The following is a 21,610-nucleotide window of genomic DNA, read 5'->3' as shown; positions in this document are numbered from 1 at the left end:
GCACACAGAACTTGTCTAACACAGAACCTGACAGAAGTGGTCCATCCGACGTGGAGCATCCTCTTTAAACGAAGTCTTCTTACTGAATGACGATTCCTTTAAGTGACATCATCCAAGATGGTGTCCCTTAGATTCCGATTGGCTGATAGAATTCAATCAGCCAATCGGAATTAAGGTAGAAAAAATCCTATTGGCTGATGCAATCAGTTCAATCCTATTGGCTGATCCAATCAGCCAATAGGATTGAGCTCGCATTACTCTGCGCAGAGTTTAATATATGCTGAAATACCCGGATAACAAGCCATTTGAACTATCCCATTTTTAAAGGACCTTTATTGGCCGGCTAAACACACGTGATAGAACACGGAAGCAACAACCAACGAGGAGTCGCATAGGAGACGCGGTGGCGTCCAAGGAAACACAGAAATAAGCACTCGAGCACAGGAGTCGCAGTGGCTGTGGAGAAAGCACTATATCTACACTTGAGGTGAGATTGAACTTTTTCTGTGGACACTTGTACACTTAAACAATACACCACCCTCCACCTGCTAAAAGTAGGAGTCCGGAAATATCACAGAATACATCATTCCGGATCTGTATTGGAGAAAGGGATAAGGTGTGTAATAAGGTGTGATTGAAAGTGAGTGACAGTATTTGCCCCTTAAAGGATCGAACTTTGCCCACAGAGGCACATTACAAGTATTGCATACATCTGAGACCAGCCGTTTTTTAACATATGTTTATGATTTTCAATTTTTTACTGTAATTTATATGAATAGATATTGTTTTATAAGATTAGCAATTGTGTAGAGGTGACCGGTCACTTTATATTATATTATGATATTATCTGCTATATAACATTTAACATTTTAATAATCTTTTAATAAATACATCATATCTTTATCATATAATTTATTCGTCCATCTACTGATTTGGTTGATAGATTCCTCTTACTAAAACCAGAGCTGATCCAATTGTTTTTATTTGTACACTGGGTTTTATTTTTTAGATTAGGGTTTGGGCCGCAAAAGAGCTAACTGCCCTTTTAAGGGCAATGCCCATACAAATGCCCTTTTCAGGGCAATGGGGAGCTTAGGTTTTTTTAGATAGTATTTTATTTGGGGGGGTTGGTTGTGTGGGTGGTGGGTTTTACTGTTGGGGGGTTGTTTGTATTTTTTTATACAAGTAAAAGAGCTGATTACTTTGGGGCAATGCCCCGCAAAAGGCCCTTTTAAGGGCTATTGATAGTTTAGTTTAGGCTAGGGGTTTTTTTATTTTGGGGTGGGGATTTTTTTTATTTTGATAGGGCTATTAGATTAGGTGTAATTAGTTTAAAGATCTTGTAATTTGTTTATTAGTTTCTGTAATTTAGTGTTGTTTTTTTGTACTTTGGCTAATTTAATTTAATTTATTTAATTGTTGTTAATTTAGTTAATTTATTTAATTGTAGGGTTGGGTTAGGTGTTATTGTAACTTAGCCTAGGTTTTATTTTACAGGTACTTTTGTCTTTATTTTAGCTAGGTAGTTATTAAATAGTTAATAACTATTTAATAACTATTCTACCTAGTTAAAATAAATACAAACTTGCCTGTAAAATAAAATTAACCCTAAGCTAGATACAATGTAACTATTAGTTATATTGTAGCTAGCTTAGGGTTTATTTTATAGGTAAGTATTTAGTTTTGAATAGGAATTATTTAGGTAATAATATTAATTTTTATTTGGATTTATTGTAATTATATTTAAGATAGGGGGTGTTAGGGTTAGAGTTAGACTTAGGTTTAGGGGTTAATACATTTAGTATAGTGGCGGCGACGTTGGGGGCGGCAGATTAGGGGTTAATAAATGTAGGTAGGTGGCGGCGATGTTAGGGACGGCAGATTAGGGGTTAATAATATATAACTAGTGTTTGCGAGGCGGGAGTGAGGCCGTTTAGGGGTTAATATGTTTATTATAGTTGCGGCGATGTCCGGAGCGGCAAATTAGGGGTTAAAAATGTTATTTTAGTGTTTGCGGGAGGGCCTCAGTTTAGGGGTTAATAGGTAGTTTATGGGTGTTAGTGTACTTTTTAGCACTTTAGTTATGAGTTTTATGCTACGGCGTTGTACCATAAAACTCTTAACTACTGACTTTTAAATGCGTTAGGGATCTTGGAGGTAGAGGGTGTACCGCTCACTTTTTGGCCTCCCAGGACAGACTTGTAATATCAATGCTATGGAAGTCCCATAGAAAAAAGACTTTACAAACTTTACGTAAGTCGTTTTGCAGTAAGGCCAAAGAAGTGTGCGGTGCCCCTAAACCTGCAAGACTCGTAATAGCAGCGGTAGGGAAAAAGCAGTGTTAGGACCTGTTAACGCTGCTTTTTCAGCCTAACGCACAACTCATAATCTAGTTGTATATTATTAATTGTCAATAGAACAATTCAGCAGGTCTAATCTTCTATCTATTCTGTAGAAGGTTATTCACCTACTAAAATGGGAAACAAAAATGAACAATCAAATCCAAATGGAACATAAAATTGTATAATCGAAACCTCATCAATAAACAACTTTCTGCTTCATGCAGTCAGTCTTTTGGTAAATTAAACTGAACTGAGTAACATTCTAAATTGTTCACTTTCAGTAGAACAATTTAGCAAGTCTAATCTTCCACATGTTCTGTAGTAAGGTATTCAACTAAAAGTCATAGGCTGCTTTGGTGTTTCAGGACTCTTTCTGGTAGAACTTTGCAAGCTTGTGTACGAGGAGGGGTCTTTAGAGGCCTTGTTCCAGATTCGCTGGATCTGTTTCCTTGGGGGTCTTTGTGGCAATGGTGGAGCATTACTCTCAACTTGCAGGTTAAGTCTTCTCAGCATTTCTAGACCTTACTCTAAGTTGGTACATGAGTATGTGTTGCTATTATGTATACATATAAGTCTGAAAGGAAAGGCCCATCTATATTTGATTTGTGCCTTTAGAAGATAAATCATTTTTAAGCTCCCTTTTCTTTTTCAAAGTGATAGGTGATAGGTCTGTGAAAAACAAGCCTGTGACCTTCAAATTCAAATTGTGACAATTTCCTTGTAGCTTCTAGCTTGAAGTAGACGGTCTTTAGTGAGGAAATAGTAAAATGTAATTATGATATCTCTAGGTATATTAGGATTCTGAGGCTTGTATGTTGCTCTGTGAGCTCTGTCTAAGTAAAACCTCAGGTAATTTGTCATAGGATTCTGGTAGATTTCTTAGTTGAATATTAGATCTTCACGACCTATTTTCAAGGTCTTTAAAAAAGGGTATTTCCTCAATTATTTCATCAACTTTATCCTCCATGGTGGAAGTTCTTTGTCCATTACCCAGGATGTCATTCTTTAGGTCAGTGTTTTTCAACCAGTGTGCCGTGGCACACTAGTGTGCCATGAGAGATCCTCAGGTGTGCCGCGGCAGAATGACAACAGTGTGACATATTTTTTAAACTTTGCTTGTTTTTTACTCCCAGTGCAGGGATGTCCCTCTTTCAAATTTTGAAATATTGTGTGGTATGTGACAGGCTCATCAGGCAGACATCATTTACAACCATGACATATTGACATTCATTCACAGACAATCATTATGATTGTTTGTGAATGAATGTCAATATGTCACGTATAGTTTGTAGATGGCATGGCATCACAGCACAATTACATACATTGTGTGTGTATGTATGTATGTGTGTATATATATTGCTGTATTAGGCTACAATGTGTGATTTTTTTTTTAAATTTTGGGATGGTGGTGTGCCACAGGATTTTTTTAATGTAAAAATGTGTGCCACAGCAAAAAAAAGGTTAAAAATCACTGCTTTAGGTCTTTCATTATAAGTAAGCATGTCTTGTAATTGCAGACTTGAGAGCATGTTGCGTATATTGTGGAAGTGTTAATCCAGTCCTTTTTTAGGAACACCAGCATTGAGCTATAGATAACAGTTTAACTTTTGTATTTGTGTACTATGTTCGCACCTCAATCATCGGCATTTAGCATATATCAGACATCATGGCAGAAAGCTCATCTGCAGTGTCTAATGGAGACAGTGATCTTCAACAAATATTTTCCTGCTTGTACCTTAACCTCTATGCAGTTTATGCAGTGTGGGATCAAGACCAGGAACATAACGCAACAAGGTGCTAAAGTTGCTAATTGTTAGTCACTGACTCCTGTAGTAATTTTTTTTTTTAGATCATAAAATGCTATTTTATTTTGTGCTTAGGTTAGGACCTCTGTTGTATTGTGTCCCCATTTAACTGCAGGCTGGATTTAGCTGTAGTACAAAAATCTTATTTGTTTGTGAGTCTGTATAATACCTTAGGGTATCTGTATTTTTGTATAGCAGAATGAGGATAGCTCTGAAGGAGTTATATTTGCTCCACTCTAAACCTCCAGTTCTCTCTCCCTCCTCCTTATGTATTTTTGCTGTATTTTACTGTATCCTGCTTGCTCTGTTTTTATTTCACACCTACCCCTATCCAGCTAACCAGCCACCCCCACCTTCCTGCTGTATTTAATGCTGCTCCCTGCACGACCACGCTGCTGGCATGCCAAAGGCAAGCCCATCAGCTCCCGTCCGTGCCCTGACCGCACCCAATGCCACGAACCTTGGCTCCAGAAACTGCCGCCACTATGACGCCATTACCCTCCACGAGCTCAACATCTGTAGATCGTCTGCCTGCCACCACGCATACCCAACCAACACCTTCGGACCTTTTACCTGCAGCAACCAACTAACCCACCCAAAAACAGCCTCAATTACCTCAACTGCATCCTCCTCAACACCTGCTCCATCCACAAGCACGCCCTCGAAATCTGGAACCTGCTAGACTACACCTTCCCAGAGGTCGCCTTCCTCACCGAGACCTGGCTAAACCCCACATCAGTGCCGGACATTGCTACTGCAATACCCGAAGGCTACAAGATCTACCACAAAGCAACCGACCTGGAGGAGGCATTGCCATCATCCACAAACACACCATGCAAGTCGCAACCAGCTCTGACGACCACTCACTAGGCCTAGAACACCTACACTTCAAGATCCAGGTCAACCCCAACACCACCCTCTGCGGCACCCTCATACAGACCTCCCGGACCTCGTCCCGTCTTCTGCGACTCCATCACCGAGCATATTGCACCCCATGCCCTAGCCTCAATGGACTACATCCTCCTTGGTGACCTCAACTTCCATGTTGATAGCCCCAATGATCACAACACCTCCACCCTCCTGGAAAACCTTGGAACCATCGGACTAAAGCTACTCGTAAACTACCCAACCCACGCAGCCGGCCACACCCTCGACCCGATCTCCTCAGGCAACCACATCTCAATCAATAACATCACCGAACTCCTCTGGACTGACCACCACTGCATACACTTCTCCTTCAACAAACCCACCACCCACCTCCGACAGTACCACCCGCCCCGCAGAAACTGGAACATCACCCAAGACCAACTACACTGCACCCTAAACAAATCCTCCCCACCTACCACCACAGACACCAACTCCTCCGCCCGCAACCTCCACCTCTGGATTACAGAATGTTCCAACACCCTCGCTCCCCTCAAAAAAACGTCCATCCGCCAAACCACCAGCAAGGCCAGCTGGATTACCCCAGCCCTTCAGGACTCCAAATGCCACTTCAAACGATTGGAAAGAACCTGGAGATCCAGCAAGACCCTTCTGGAAAAAGCTGCCTTTAAGGGAGTAATCACCACCCACCACCACCTCATAAAAACTGCCAAAAAAACAGCCATCCAAGACAGAATCAACTCTAATGCACACAATAACAAGGAGTTGTTCTCAGTCTTCAAGGAATTCTCTAAACCCAACAGCGACACCACCAACATCCCACCCTCCCAGGACCTCTGCAATATCCTTGCTGCACACTTCCACCGCAAGATCCTCGACATCTATGACAGCTTCGCACCTCATAACTCAACCTCCACTACCCACTCCCCTACACCCAACGACACTCCTCCCAAATTCCCCCCCCACACACACACCACACACAGACTATCTGGAGCCCCTTCACCACAGAGGACACCCTCAGAATCATGAAATCCATCCACTCTGGCGCACCCTCGGACCTATGCCCCCATCACATATTCAACAAAACAAGCAACACTATCGCCCCTGAACTCCGCTGCACCATCAACTGCTCCATCAAAAATGGCACCTTGCCAGATGTCTGGAAGCACACGGAACTGAAACCCCTGCTGAAGAAACTCTCGGCAGACCCCACGGACCTGAATAACTACCACCCCATCTCTCTACTCCCCTTCCCAGCCAAAGTCATAGAGAAGTCCATCAACTCGCAACTTATTGACCACATTGAGGCCAACCACACCCTGGACCACTCGCAATCCGGTTTCAGAAGCAACCACAGCACAGAGACCGCCCTCCTCGCCGCCACAGATGACATCCGTGCCATGCTCGACCGAGGATAAACCGCAGCCCTCATCCTCCTAGACCTCTCAGCAGCCTTTGACACTGTTGACCACAACGATGCCGGCATATGAAGCAAAGCCCTGGAATGGATCACCTCCTTCCTCACGGGCAGGACCCAGAAAGTCAGACTCTCGCCCTTCTCCTCCAAATGCACACCAGTCAACTGTGGTGTACCACAAGGCTCTTTGCTGAGTCCCACCCTCTTCAACATCTACATGGCCCCTCTCTCAGCCATTGTCCGACGCCACAACCTCAACATTGTCTCCTACGCCGACGACACCCAGTTAATCATCTCACTCACCCGAGATCCCACCACCGCCAAAAAGAATGTCCACGAAGTGCTGACAGCAGTCGCCGCCTGGATGAATGACAACCGGCTCAAACTGAACACAGACAAAACCGAAGTCCTCCTCCTCGGACCCAATAAATCCGCATGGGCTGACTCCTGGTGGCCCACAGCCCTCTGTCACCCTCCAACCTCAACCGACCACGCACGAAATCTAGGCTTCATCCTGGACTCATCACTCTCCATGAACCGACAAATCAATGCCATCACCTCAACATGCTTCCACACCCTACACCTGCTACGAAAAATCTTCAAGTGGATCCCTACCAAAACCAGGAAAACAGTCACCCATGCCCCTGTCAGCAGCTGGTTGGACTACGGCAACGCACTCTACGCCGGCTCCACCGTCAAACTCCAAAAGAGACTCCAACATATCCAGAATGCCTCAGCCAGACTCATCCTCAACATCCCTCTCCAATGCCACATCACCGAACACCTAAGGAACCTTCACTGGCTTCCCATCAACAAGAGAATCGCCTTCAAGCTCCTTACCCATGCGTTCAAGGCCCTACACAACATCGGACCCGAATACATCAACCACTGCGTAAATGTCTACACCCCGCCAGACAACTATGATCGGCCGACCAAGCACTCGCAGTCATCCCCCGCATCACCAAATCCACAGCGGGCGGAAGATCCTTCTCTAGGGTTGCCACCTGTCCCGGTCTCACCGGGACAGTCCCGGTCTGGGACTGTATGTCCCGTGTCCCGGAACTAGCCTCCAATGTCCTGGCCTGCCCAGCTACCTGTCACTTACGCTGTCACACACAACATTTTTCTTAGTTTTTTTTTTTTTTTAATTTATGTGGCCTTGTGAGTCTGACATGTGTGAGTGAATGAACTGGGCGCCTCCCCCCCATACTGTGAGTACAGGAAGTGACGAATGGCTAGGTAGTACTGGCCTGGTGGGTCACTGACTCACTGACATGGCGACTGATTCCAGCCTGCTGCCAAGTACTGAGCTGTTGTTTGTGCGAGCCTGGCAGGAGAGCCCGGGCCGGTAGGAGCTGATGCTGCAGCTGAAAATGTGAGAGACTTTAGGCTGTCTGTGCAGACGGAGGTTAGAGAGGCGGCGCGGCCTGGCCCGTGGAGTACGGTGAGCTGGGGCTGAAGCCTGCAGAGGGAAGGTGCTAGGCTAGGGCTCATATTAAACATCTCCATGGCAGTAAATAAAGCAGAAACATACAAACACTGATATGATCGTGGGTTGCAGAGGGAAGGTGCTAGGGCGCCAGTGGATCTCTCAGGGTAGGTATTTGTCCCGGGAACTGAAGCCTCAGGTTCAGCGGGAAAAGCTACAGGCGGAGAGGGAACAGATCAATAGCTTTGGTAAAGCAGTTTGGAGTAAACGATGGATTAGATCAATGTGTATTGATTAAGCCCATCGGCTGCCAAAATGAGAAGCCAGTTGTTCTGCAGCTTTATCTCGCAATCAATAGCTTAATGCAAAAATCTGGATAAATTTTTTCTCATGATCCCTATAACTGTTTTTTTGTACTCCGCCTTTGTTAATAGCACTGCGGAATCTGTTGGCACTCTACAAATAACCGATAATAATAATAATAATAATAATAGCTCAATATAAATGTTCAATTAGTTCAATGTGGACTTTACAATAGATTTAACAATTGATCCACAGAGCATTGAATTGATTTCGCAAGAGTGCAAATTTAGTAGGTTAAATGAAAGTAAGCAGTGATATAATCTAAGCTATTCCGTAAACCAAACTGTCTTATTTAAATTGCTGTACCAATTAGAAAACTGCACAATATTTTAGTGAAGAAACTTATTTTTTTCGTTTGTCATGGAAAGTCTGACAGCAATTTTAAGGTTTTATCAGGATGAGTAATAAAAACATTTCCTCCATCATTCATTGGTAGTTATATTACATTTAAAATAGATCAGAGATCCATTTCTAAATATAATATACTTGATATATGTTTACTGATTTATTAAAGGGACATGGGGGTGTCCTGTGTGTAACTGTAAATAGTTACTATATACACAGTGATAAAATATCACCCACATGCACTCATTTGTGCCGACTTTATCACCCACTGTCACTGAAAGCTGGTGCCCACAACGCACTGTGCACTCCTGCCAAGAAAAGAGCGTATCTTACTTATTTTATGTCACACCCTGTCAGGGTCACAAGGGACTTGTACCCCATTATATCATTCCCTCCTTGTCACTGACAGGAAGGGACTTGGACTTGTACCTCACAATATGACCTCTGTCATAGGAAGGGACTTGTATACTATACTACTATATATATAAAATATTGATTTTATAATGAAGTTGAGGCAGAGAGAAGCCACGCCCTGGGACACACCACCTCCACGCCCACTTAAAAAGTGTCCAGGAATTTTCTGGGCAAAAGGTGGCAACCCTATCCTTCTCCCACATAGCAGCAAAGACATGGAACACCCTCCCACTGCACCTCAGACAATCCATCTCCCTTACAAAGTTCAGAAAGGACCTCAAAACCTGGCTCTTCGACTGAACGTAAATAAAAAAAAAACAAGGCTCTATTTCTGCTTAAATGGAGTGATAGCAAAAATGCTAAAAAATTCTCTGGTATTTTGGGCAAGTTATTCTCTGAAAATCCCGGTAGTGAAGGGGTTCAAGGGAAGAAAATAAACAGTACAATGTCCCTTTAATGCTCATACTGAATGTTAGTAAGCATGATTATTATCTTGCTTATTAGAAAGCAATATAGCTCAAAACATGTGTTTAAATTATAAATAAATAAAAATATATACAGATATCAGAATGTTCATTTATAACTACAATGTATTACATTTTAAATTATCATTCGATGTGGGACAATATTATGTGTGAAACATTTAGGAAATAATGACTCATATGCTGCTATTTACCATGTACATCATGGAACATGACTCAAATATGTCTTTTTATCAATTTCATATGGCTGTGTTTTACCATGTTAGGCTATTTCTTCTGCAAACTAGTTTTTTTCTAAGAGTGCTTGCTACTTGGTCTGTTAAAAAAATATATATAATTTAAATGAGGTTGAAATTTAGTTATAAATGCAATGGAGCCAGATTAAAGCAGCTACAGCACAAGCACAGGGGTGTTATATAACATCGCGAGGCAAAGGGGTTAAAGGAAGGCGGCGAGTGCTGGTATAACAGAAGGTACAATCAATTACATTTCTGCCTCTGACCCAAATTCACTCTGCAATTAAAGAACTCCGTGAGGGTTTTTTTTTTGTACCAAAAAACTGGATAATTTTCTTATTCTCACTTTAATAAATGTACATTTAAATCTCCCCAGTTTCTCTGCTATCCCATAGAGATGATACACTAACACGTGTAGTACCCCTGTAATGAAATAGTAGTAGATCCTTAGTTTGTAGTGAATCTAGGCCTTTGTTTTTAACATGAGGTTTCTGTAATGGAGGCAGTGTGGTTTTGTGTATGTACAAGTAAAGAGGAGATATGTGTGCTTTAAAGACTGAAAGGATTCTAAAATGTGCCTGTGTGTATATGTTACTTATTTTAATGTGTTTACGCATAATTTGGCGAGTAGACTGAGAGGGTATCTGCAATTCAAGCAAGTATATAGCCCTCAGAACTATAGTATTTGGATGCTTCAGTAAGAGGAGGCGTGTGTCAGTGCAGGGAGGGCGTGTTTCTGTGATCTCATGCAGTGGGAGGTGTTGCTGTCACGCTGTAAGAAGCAGGCCTGGAGATAGAGTGCATCTTTTCTTTCTCTCATCGCAGTGAGTTGTTTTCTTTCTTCCTGCTGTATTTTGTCCTATCTATCTCCAAAATATATTTTCTGCACACAGACCTACCCTTGAGCATTTGAGGGGTGCTGACAGCTTATGTGGGTGTCTGTATGAATTGTTTTAGCAGCTAGAACCCTCTGCTTGTGTTCCGAGTAGTGTGAATTGTTGTGACAATGCCTGGCTTGTGTTAATATATGAGAGTGTATAGGCTGTGCTTATATGAGAGACCCCAGCAGCCCTATGCGTTATTTCTTGTATCTAGGCCTATTGATGTTTGTTATGAGTATGCTCACGGAGTAGTAGTGGGAGGTATCTTTGCATCCAGGTTTATGTGTGATCCCCCATCTCCTTGCCTCCTCGTAAGGTAGGGGATTGGGAATTGTTAGGGTTTCCAGGTCTCCTGCCATCAAATACTAAATTGCCAGCAGGTAATAAGGGGGTCGTGGTACTTAGGGTATTATTCATACTTTTTATTAGACCCTATTGTCTGCACCCTTTGTCAGTTATATGCCTTTATTGCACCTCAGATCAGCTGCTATAAGCCCTAATCAAACTTTAGATCTGACCACACAGTGTCCAGTTTTGTACTTACATTTTACTGTACTGCCAGCACTGAATACCAGGCTGTTAGCCCTAAGCTAAGTGTATATGTACCCAGGACATACTTGAAAACGAGAGAAATCTCAATGTATCTTTCCTGGTAAAATATTTTATAAATAAATGTGAAATAACCTTGCAGTCCAGGGGCTCCCAGTCCAGAACCAATACAGATCATATTATATATATTTTTTAAATCAACTTTTATCATTGTTGTTACAATTTATTATATGATAACTTGTTTTTCCACCAATTGAGGCTTTAGATTTGTACATAGGCATCTTTAGGGGGAACTAGTGTTGCATTACTATAACCATGTTTTCCCACTACTTAGATTGAAAGCTCTCTTGGGAGCAGGGCCTTGTAATCATCCTCTTGTCTTTATTTATTGTACCCCCATCATGGTGCTGTGGTATCCATTTGTACATTTTATATATCTACACTCATAATCATTCCCTGTATAATAATTCAATCTAAATTAAGCTTTTTGGAGAGGGTTCATCATAGAGTTTAAAATCATTATTTAGCATTTCTGGGATGCATTTCTGCCATTTGGGTTGACATTGTTTGTGTATTAAAGGGACATGAAACCAAACATTTTTCTTTCATGATTTATAAATTGCATGCAATTTTAAACAACTTTCTAATTTACTTCTATGATCTATTTTGCTCCATTCTCTTGATATCCTTAGCTGAAAATCATATCTAAATATGCTTAGTAGTTGTTGATTGGAGACTGCACATAGATGCATTGTGATTGGCTCACCCATGTGCATTGTTATTTCTTCAGCAAAGGATATCTAAAGAATGAAGCAAAATGGATAATAGAAGTAAATTGGAATGTTGTTTAAAATTGTATTCTCTACCTGAATCATGAAAGAAACATTTTGGGTTTAGTGTCCCTTTAATAAACTGAATTTGAAGGGTTATCAGTATTAAAACTGTGTATCAGATCACATTCTGTCTGTGGTCAGAAGGTAATCAAGATAGTTAAATATTATATTTTATAATTCTAGTTTCCACAATATTTCCCTCATTCCTAATGCTATTTGCACTCTTCTGGGGTACTAATGAGTTAAATAATGTCATGGTGGTACATTACAAGACTTACAAGGACTCCTTGCCATTCAATGATGCTTATGTGCGACACATGGCGCATTAATGTTATCGTGGTGTATTTAGCAATCACCATTCACTACTCATGTACGTTTTCTTGTTTAAAATACAGATTGCTCACCAATATTTCTAAAACTTATTTGTGTTGCTGGCTGAAAGATCTTGCTTTTTTTCTCTGTGGTTGAATCATTCTGACCCTGCAATGAAAATAAAAATTCTAATTCTAATGTGGACGCCCCTGAATTATAATGGCCTGGAAGTCTGTCATTGATGTGTACACAATTACAGAACCAATATCTTTTTATGGAAAGCACTTTCATTTATGGAATGAGATTGGTCAGACCTGGGCATGCAGGCTGTGTTCTGTGACAAATATATATATGTTATCTGGGTGGAACTGGTAACTTCTCTTGCTGTGAAGAGTCATCAGACTCAAGGTTTTCATTTTATAGGTTATGTATTAAACTGGGGTCAACAAATATATTTCAAATTTAGAAGTAAATTGTGCATTTTTTAGAGACACACAATATTTTAACCATGCTGTGTATATTTTTTAACAAAAAAATGCTTGTATACCCAAACCAAAGATGAAATGGCTCAGCATCTGCTTTTTGCCAGCTACATATCCAGACATTAGACTTTAAACCAAATGTAGGTTGCAGCAACACTTGTAATGCCAGAATTAAAGCAAATGCATGCCTTAGTGGTACATCGGACCCCAGATCATATAAATACCCTTTCATAAGCTTAAGCTCCATAGAAGCAGTGCACTACTGGTACCTAGCTGAACATGTCTGTTGAGCCAATGATCAAACCCATGTGTGTAGCTATTTATTACCAGCTGTCTTCCAGTAGTGCACTGTTGCTCATCAGCGTACCTAGGTATGATTTTCAACCCAGGATGCCAAGAGATGAAACTTAATTTGATAACAGAAGTAAATATAAGTTTTATAAAACAGCATGTCCTATCTGAACCTTAAACGTTTAATTATAACTTTCATGTTCCTTTAATACCACTAAATACTTAGATCAAAACGTCAACTAATTGCATGCGTCAGAAAATCCTTTGACCTCTATATTCACACATAAGACAAATCGAGTGTCACTGTAACATGCCCATAACAAACTTTATACCATATGCTTCAGCAACCCTTTAGATGCCAGCTACACAGCCACATCAGACCTCAGACTAGATGGATGCTTTTTGTAGACCCTTACATCTTAGTGTTGCTTTTGTCCTGTTTGTGTGAGTGCTTAGTGCACCTTATGCATGGAAAGTACTGTAGGGGAAAGAGAATGCTGGGTATGACAATCCTTGTTACCAGTTGTGAACTGCAGGTTTTAGGTTGGACAAGCTTCTGATGTATGTGGAGATGAAGAGAAGAATAAACCTAAGAGGGACATGAAACACAACATTTTTCTTTCATTATTTAGAGCAACCAATTTTAAAGAACGCCCAGGAGTGTGCACGTGTCTGAAGCACTATATGTCAGCCATTTTGCAAGAATGTTATTCATTCGCAGGAGCACTAGCTGGCAGCACAATTTCCTGTCATGTAGTGCTGTAGATGCCTACTTGGGCATCTCTTCAACAAAGAATATCATGGGAACAAAGCAAATTTTATAATAGAAGTAAATTGGAAATTCTTTTAAAATTGTATGCGCTGAATCACAAAAGAATATTTTTGGATTTCATATCTCTTTAAGGCATAAAGTTCTATGGGAGGTAGAGTTGGACAGAAACTTTTGAAAGGGGGAGTACAAATCTATGGCTACTATATGTATATGAAAATGAGTTCTAGGATTAAAGGGACATGAAACCCAATTTTTTTATTTCCTGATTCAGATAGAGAATACAATTTTAATTAACTTTCCAATTTACTTCTATTATTTAATTTGCTTCCTTCTCTTGTTATCCTTGGCTGAAAGAAGCTCAGGAGCAGCAGAGAACCTAGGTTCTAGCTGTTGATTGGTGCCTGCATATATATATATATATATATATATATATTGATTGTGATTGGCTCACTAATGTGTTCAGTTAGAAACCAGTAGTACATTGCAGCTCCTTCAACAAATGATTATAAGAGAAAGAAACAGATTAGATAATAGAATTAAATTAGAAAGTTGTTTGAAATTGTATTCTCTATCTGAATCATGAAAGAAAATTGTTGGGTTTTATGTCCCTTTAACCCCTTAACGACATACGTCGTACAGGGTACGTCTTGCACAAACTGGTCTTTAAAGACCAGCGACGTACCCTGTACGACGTTGGGGTTGAAAGTGGCTGGAAGCGATCCTTATCGCTTCCAGACGCTTTCCGGTTATTGCATTGATGCCTCGATATCGAGGCATCACTGCAATAACATTTTGCCCCATCCGATGCAGAGAGAGCCACTCTGTGGTCCTCTCTGCACCGGACATCGATGGCCACAATCGTTGGTGGGTGGGCGGCCATCGATGGATTGCAGAGGTGGGCAGGATCGCTGGGGGGGCGCGCACGGATGCACGCACGCACGGCGGAGGCGGGCGCGTGCACGGGGAGGGAGCAGGTGGGAACCATTACACTATGGAACATAGTTTGTTTAAATTTAGAGGGAGAGAGGGAATAAAAACTTAAATCAAAATAATCAAAGTGATCTGGGAGAGGGTGGGGAGCTACACTACAGAAAAGTGGGGGAAAAAATAAAAAAAATGTTTTTTTTAGATGGCTCCCAATAATGTAGAGGGGGAGGGTTAGAGAGCTGTTTGGGGGGGGGGGGAGATCAGGGAGGTTTGGGGCTAAGGGGGATCCTACACAGCAGCATATATAAATATGCTAAAAAAAATAAATAAAAGATACATTTTATTTTAGTACTGGCAGACTTTTTGCCAGTACTTAAGATGGCGGGGACAATTGTGGGGGAGGGAAGAGAGCTGTTTGGGAGGGATCAGGGGGTCTGATGTGTTGGGTGGGAGGCTGATCTCTACACTAAAGCTAAAATTAACCCTGCAAGCTCCCTACAAGATCCCTAATTAGCCCCTTCACTGCTAGACATAATACACGTGTGATGTGCAGCGGCATTTAGCAGCCTTTTAATTACCAAAAAGCATCGCCAAAGCCATATATGTCTGCTATTTCTGAACAAAGGGGATCCCAGAGAAGCATTTACAACCATTTGTGCCCTAATTGCACAAGCTGGCTGTAAATAATTTCAGTGAGAAACCTAAAATTGCGAAAAAAATTACGTTTTTTTTTAAATTTGATCGCATTTGGCGGTGAAATGGTGGCATTAAATATACCAAAATAGGCCTAGATCAATACTTTGGGTTGTCTACTACACTACACTAAAGCTAAAATTTACTCTACAAGCTCCCTGCATGCTCCCTAATTAACCCCTTCACTGCTGGGCATAAAACACGTGTGGTGCGCAGTGACATTTAGAGACCTTCTAATTACCAAAAAGCAACGCCAAAGCCATATAAGTCTGCTATTTTTGAACAAAGGGGATCCCAGAGAAGCAATTACAGCCATTTATGCTATAATTGCACAAGTTGTTTGTAAATAATTTCTGTGAGAAACCTAAAGTTTGTGAAAAAGTGAACAATTTCTTTTATTTGATCGTATTTGGCGGTGAAATGGTGGCATGAAATATACTAAAATGGGCCTAGATCAATACTTTGGGATGTCTTCTAAAAAAATATATACATGTCAAGGGATATTCAGGGATTCCTGACAGATATCAGTGTCCCAATGTAACTAGCGCTCATTTTGAAAAAAAGCGGTTTTGAAATAGCAAAGTGCTACTTATATTTATTGCCCTATAACTTGCAAAAAAAGCAAACAACATGTAAACATTGGGTATTTCTAAACTCAGGACAAAATTTAGAAACTATTTAGGATGGTTGTTTTTTGGTGGTTTTAGATCTGTAACAGATTTTGGGGGTCAAAGTTAGAAAAAGTGTGTGTTTTTTTTGTTCCATTTTTTCCTCATATTTTTAATAGTAAATTATAAGATATGATGAAAAAAATGGTATCTTTAGAAAGTCCATTTAATGGCGAGAAAAACGGTATATAATATGTGTGGGTACAGTAAATGAGTAAGAGGAAAATTACAGCTAAACACAAACACCGCAGAAATGTAAAAATAGCCCTGGTCCTTAAGGGAAAGAAATTGAAAAATGGCCTTGTCCTTAAGGGGTTAAAGCCAATAACAGTTATAATTTAAACCTTGTCACTTCCCTTAGGACCGTGTTGTATCATGGAGCAGAGGAATTTCCAAAACCCATATCCAGATTACAGTCAGCATGTTGCTACAGCCTTTCATCCCACGGGACAGGTGAGAATTAGGAAATGTGTATATTAAATGGATGTCATAGCAGTGGAACTTCTTTTTTAAAAGGTAAAGCTGGAAGTAAGTCATTTAGAGAGTCACCTTAAAGTTACTTTAAACTTTATTTAATTAAAGACCAGTATCAAATAATCTTAAAAATATGGGGCACTTTAATTCATTAAAGTTTACAATGACGCTTTTTTTTAAAAATACCTTTGCGTTATTTTAAACAACAATCGTTGTGTGCCCCCTTTGGTGCCCAGCTCGTGGGGCAACGCAATGATTGGAGGAAGTTGCCATGTATATGCTAAAGAAAGCAGCAGATGTGAGCAGAGGCTCAGCGTTATATTTACCATAACGCAAAGGTAAGTATTTTTAAAAATAACCATCATTATAAAATTTAATGAATTAAAGTGCCCCAGTTTTAAGAGTTTTTGTAACTGGGCTTTAATTTGTTAAAGTTTACAATCACTTAGTAAACACATTTTTGTTAAAAACAATCGGAACAGGTCACTAAAATCTATATATTCTCAAAGGGTTTTTTTTTTTTTTAGTTTTTTTTTGAAAGCTGTTAAATTCTTGTTTTTGTTTTTAAATACATTTCAAGAAGCATACAATGAGTTGGTGAAAATCTTTTTGATGATAAATCCATATTATCCCTTTTTGTTTTCACTACAATGAGTGCAATAATTATTTTTTTTATCTTATCTTTTATTTGTTTTATTTGTAGCAAGGCAAGCCCTTCAGTAATCCAAAAAAATAGAAAAGTAATCTTAATTGTTTTAACCTATGTTTAAGGTTGCAATGTAATGTTTCTTTTTTCTTCTTAAACAGGAAGAGTCCACAGCTGCATTCATTACTTTTGGAAATACAGAACCTGGCCACCAGGAGGAGGCAAAGACACCCCAGCCAAAGGCTTAAAGGGACAGTCTACACCAGAATTGTTATTGTTTTAAAAGATAGATAATCCCCTTATTACCCATTCCCCAGTTTTGCACAACTAACACAGTTATATTAATATACTTTTAACCTCTGTGATTATCTTGTATCTAAGTCTCTGCAAACTGCCCCTTTATTTCACTTCTTTTGACAGACTTGCAGTTTAGCCAATCAGTGCCTGCTCCCAGATAACTTCACGAGCACAGTGTTATCTATATGAAATACATGAACTAACACCCTCTAGTGGTGAAAAACTGTTAAAATGCATTCTGAAAAGAGGTGGCCTTCAAGGTCTAATAAATTAGCATATGAACCTCCTCGGTTAAGCTTTCAACTAAGACTACTAAGAGAACAAAGCAAAATTGGTGATAAAAGTAAATTGGAAAATTGTTTAAAATTACATGCTCTATTTGAATCATGAAAGTTTATTTTGGCCTAGACTGTCCCTTTTTAAATACCTCCCCCACTTCCCTCATCCCCCAGTCATTCTTTGCCTTTCGTCACAGGAGGTTGGCAGAGAAGTGTCAGAAGTTTGAGATATTCTCTTATGGAGGGTAGTACTCTTCGCAATGGGACTGGAGTTTTAAGTAATCCTGTCAGCCTCTCAGTGAGAGCATGGATGAAAGTTTGAGTCTGGAGATGCAGGGAGAGTTTTCCTGCGAACCCATCCCAACTCATATTAACAGCTCCTTGGTAATCAGCTGCTTGATACTTTGATTGAAGGGGAATGGGTCCAAAGGCACTACTTGCAATTTGTAACTAAATTCCCAATAGCTCGAGTTTGATAATACAGTGAAATAGTAAAGATGTATATAATGAGCTGAAGGGTGCTGTGTATAAGCAAACTTGAAGAGAACAGGTTTAGGAGATGGATATCTCCTAATGGAAGTATACATTTATAGCACTCAGGGAGTTTGATAAGTTAATTGTATGATTTTTGCATCAAATCTCTAAGGCCTAGATTTGGAGTTTGGAGGTAGATGGGCTGTTAACGCTCCGCGGGCTTTTTTCTGGCCGCACCATAAAATTAACTCTGGTATCGAGAGTTCAAAAAAATGCTGCGTTAGGCTCCAAAAAAGGAGCGTAGAGCATTTTTACCGCAAATGCAACTCTCGATACCAGAGTTGCTTACGGACGCGGCCAGCCTCAAAAACGTGCTCGTGCACGATTCTCCCATAGGAAACAATGGGGCTGTTTGAGCTGAAAAAAAACCTAACACCTGCAAAAAAGCAGCGTTCAGCTCCTAACGCAGCCCCATTGTTTCCTATGGGGAAACACTTCCTACGTCTGCACCTAACACCCTAACATGTACCCCGAGTCTAAACACCCCTAACCTTACACTTATTAACCCCTAATCTGCCGCCCCCTGCATATTATTAACCCCTAATCTGCCGCTCCGTACACCGCCGCAACCTACGTTATCCTTATGTACCCCTAATCTGCTGCCCCTAACACCGCCGACCCCTATATTATATTTATTAACCCCTAACCTGCCCCCCACAACGTCGCCGACACCTACCTACACTTATTAACCCCTAATCTGCCGAGCGGACCTGAGCGCTACTATAATAAAGTTATTAACCCCTAACCCGCCTCACTAACCCTATCATAAATAGTATTAACCCCTAATCTGCCCTCCCTAACATCGCCGACACCTAACTTCAATTATTAACCCCTAATCTGACGACCGGAGCTCATCGCTACTATAATAAATGGATTAACCCCTAAAGCTAAGTCTAACCCTAACACTAACACCCCCATAAGTTAAATATAATTTAAATCTAACGAAATTAATTAACTCTTATTAAATAAATTATTCCTATTTAAAGCTAAATACTTACCTGTAAAATAAATCCTAATATAGCTACAATATAAATTATAATTATATTATAGCTATTTTAGGATTAATATTTATTTTACAGGCAACTTTGTAATTATTTTAACCAGGTACAATAGCTATTAAATAGTTAAGAACTATTTAATAGTTACCTAGTTAAAATAATAACAAAATTACCTGTAAAATAAATCCTAACCTAAGTTATAATTAAACCTAACACTACCCTATCAATAAATTAATTAAATAAACTACCTACAATTACCTACAATTAACCTAACACTACACTATCAATAAATAAATTAAATACAATTGCTACAAATAACTACAATTACATAAACTAACTAAAGTACAAAAAATAAAAAAGAACTAAGTTACAAAAAATAAAAAATATTTACAAACATAAGAAAAATATTACAACAATTTTAAACTAATTACACCTACTCTAATCCCCCTAATAAAATAACAAAGACCCCCAAAATAAAAAAATGCCCTACCCTATTCTAAATTAATAGAGTTAAAAGCTCTTTTACCTTACCAGCCCTGAACAGGGCCCTTTGCGGGGCATGCCCCAAGAAAATCAGCTCTTTTGCCTGTAAAAAAAATAATACAATACCCCCCCCCCAACATTACAACCCACCACCCACATACCCATAATCTTAATAATTGAAGGTAGGTGTTGGCGATGTTAGGGAGGGCAGATTAGGGGTTAATACTATTTATGATAGGGTTAGTGAGGCGGATTAGGGGTTAATTACTTTATTATAGTAGCTGTGCGGTCCGCTCGGCAGATTAGGGGTTAATAATTGAAGGTAGGTGTCGGCGATGTTAGGGAGGGCAGATTAGGGGTTAATACTATTTATGATAGGGTTAGTGAGGCGGATTAGGGGTTAATTACTTTATTATAGTAGCGGTGCGGTCCGCTCGGCAGATTAGGGGTTAATAAGTGGAGGCGACGTTGAGGGGGGCAGATTAGGGGTTAATAAATATAATAGGGGTCGGCGGTGTTAGGGGCAGCAGATTAGGGGTACATAAGGATAACGTAGGTGGCGGCGCTTTGCGGTCGGAAGATTAGGGGTTAATTATTGTAAGTAGCTGGCGGCGACGTTGTGGGGGGCAGGTTAGGGGTTAATAAATATAATACAGGGGTCGGCGGGGTTAGGGGCAGCAGATTAGGGGTACATAAGTATAACGTAGGTGGCGGTCGGCAGATTAGGGGTTAAAAAAATGTAATCGAGTGGCGGCGATGTGGGGGGACCTCGGTTTAGGGGTACATAGGTAGTTTATAGGTGTTAGTGTACTTTAGGGTACAGTAGTTAAGAGCTTTATGAACCGGCGTTAGCCCAGAAAGCTCTTAACTCCTGCTTTTTTCCGGCGGCTGGAGTTTTGTCTTTAGAGCTCTAACGCTCACTTCAGAAACGACTCTAAATACCGGCGTTAGAAAGATCCCATTGAAAAGATAGGATACGCAATTGACGTAAGGGGATCTGCGGTATGGAAAAGTCGCGGCTGAAAAGTGAGCGTTAGACCCTTTAATCACTGACTCCAAATACCGGCGGTAGCCTAAAACCAGCGTTAGGAGCCTCTAACGCTGGTTTTCACGGCTAACGCCAAACTCTAAATCTAGCCGTAACTGTACTGTACATTAATGCCAATATTGCCAATCTCATTTGTGAAATGGACAGATGAGAAAGAATTTAAAATATAACTTTTAATAGAAAGTGTTTACGATAGGGAAGAAAAAGTGAGAATTAAAAACACTTACACAAAATCAAAGTGTTGCTATAATGCATTCTGAATATGTTGCACCGCAATTGTCTGAAGGGACAAATAAGTGAGGGTAGGTTAGCTGTTACACCTGGGAAGAAGTGTGTGTGGATAACTACAGTTTTTGTTTGATACGTCTGTACCTGTTTGCAAGCCTCAGAACAACATAGTTGTGGGATATAAAGTGATGCGAGTGATTATTTGACACAATATGTTAACTCCTTGAGGTAAATAAAATTATAGAACCGGAGTGGTTTTAAATAATATTTACTATTGTGCTATTTTTTAACACAATATATTAACTCTTTGAGGTAAACACAATTATAGAACCGGAGTGGTCTCAAATAACATTTACTATTGAGCAATTAATTACAACCCATATCTACACATGTGTGCAAACCTCATAACAACTAAGTGTTGGGATATAAAGTGATGTGAGTGATTGTCTGACATAAATTTATCAACCCCTTGATATAAATATAATCATAGAACCTTAA

At 40.1% G+C, this 21,610-nt stretch overlaps 1 protein-coding gene and 1 long non-coding RNA gene across 2 annotated transcripts in view; one reads left to right on the top strand and one right to left on the bottom strand.

The window, feature by feature from the left end:
* LOC128645653 (uncharacterized) overlaps positions 1–21,610 on the bottom strand; it is a 48,321-nt gene that overhangs the window by 18,150 nt on the left and 8,561 nt on the right. The window lies entirely within an intron of this gene.
* The window catches only part of LANCL1 (LanC like glutathione S-transferase 1), a 106,479-nt gene continuing 95,332 nt past the window's right edge, over positions 10,464–21,610 (top strand). Inside the window, exons 1-2 of the mRNA XM_053698784.1 lie at positions 10,464–10,542; positions 16,488–16,579. Coding sequence (XP_053554759.1) covers positions 16,502–16,579 — 78 coding nt within the window. The 5' untranslated portion in view covers positions 10,464–10,542; positions 16,488–16,501. The remainder of the gene's footprint in view (positions 10,543–16,487; positions 16,580–21,610) is intronic.

The sequence above is a fragment of the Bombina bombina genome, chromosome 1 (assembly GCF_027579735.1).
Source record: "Bombina bombina isolate aBomBom1 chromosome 1, aBomBom1.pri, whole genome shotgun sequence".
In the NCBI taxonomy this organism is placed as follows: domain Eukaryota; kingdom Metazoa; phylum Chordata; class Amphibia; order Anura; family Bombinatoridae; genus Bombina; species Bombina bombina.
This window is presented reverse-complemented; position numbering and strand designations above follow the sequence as displayed.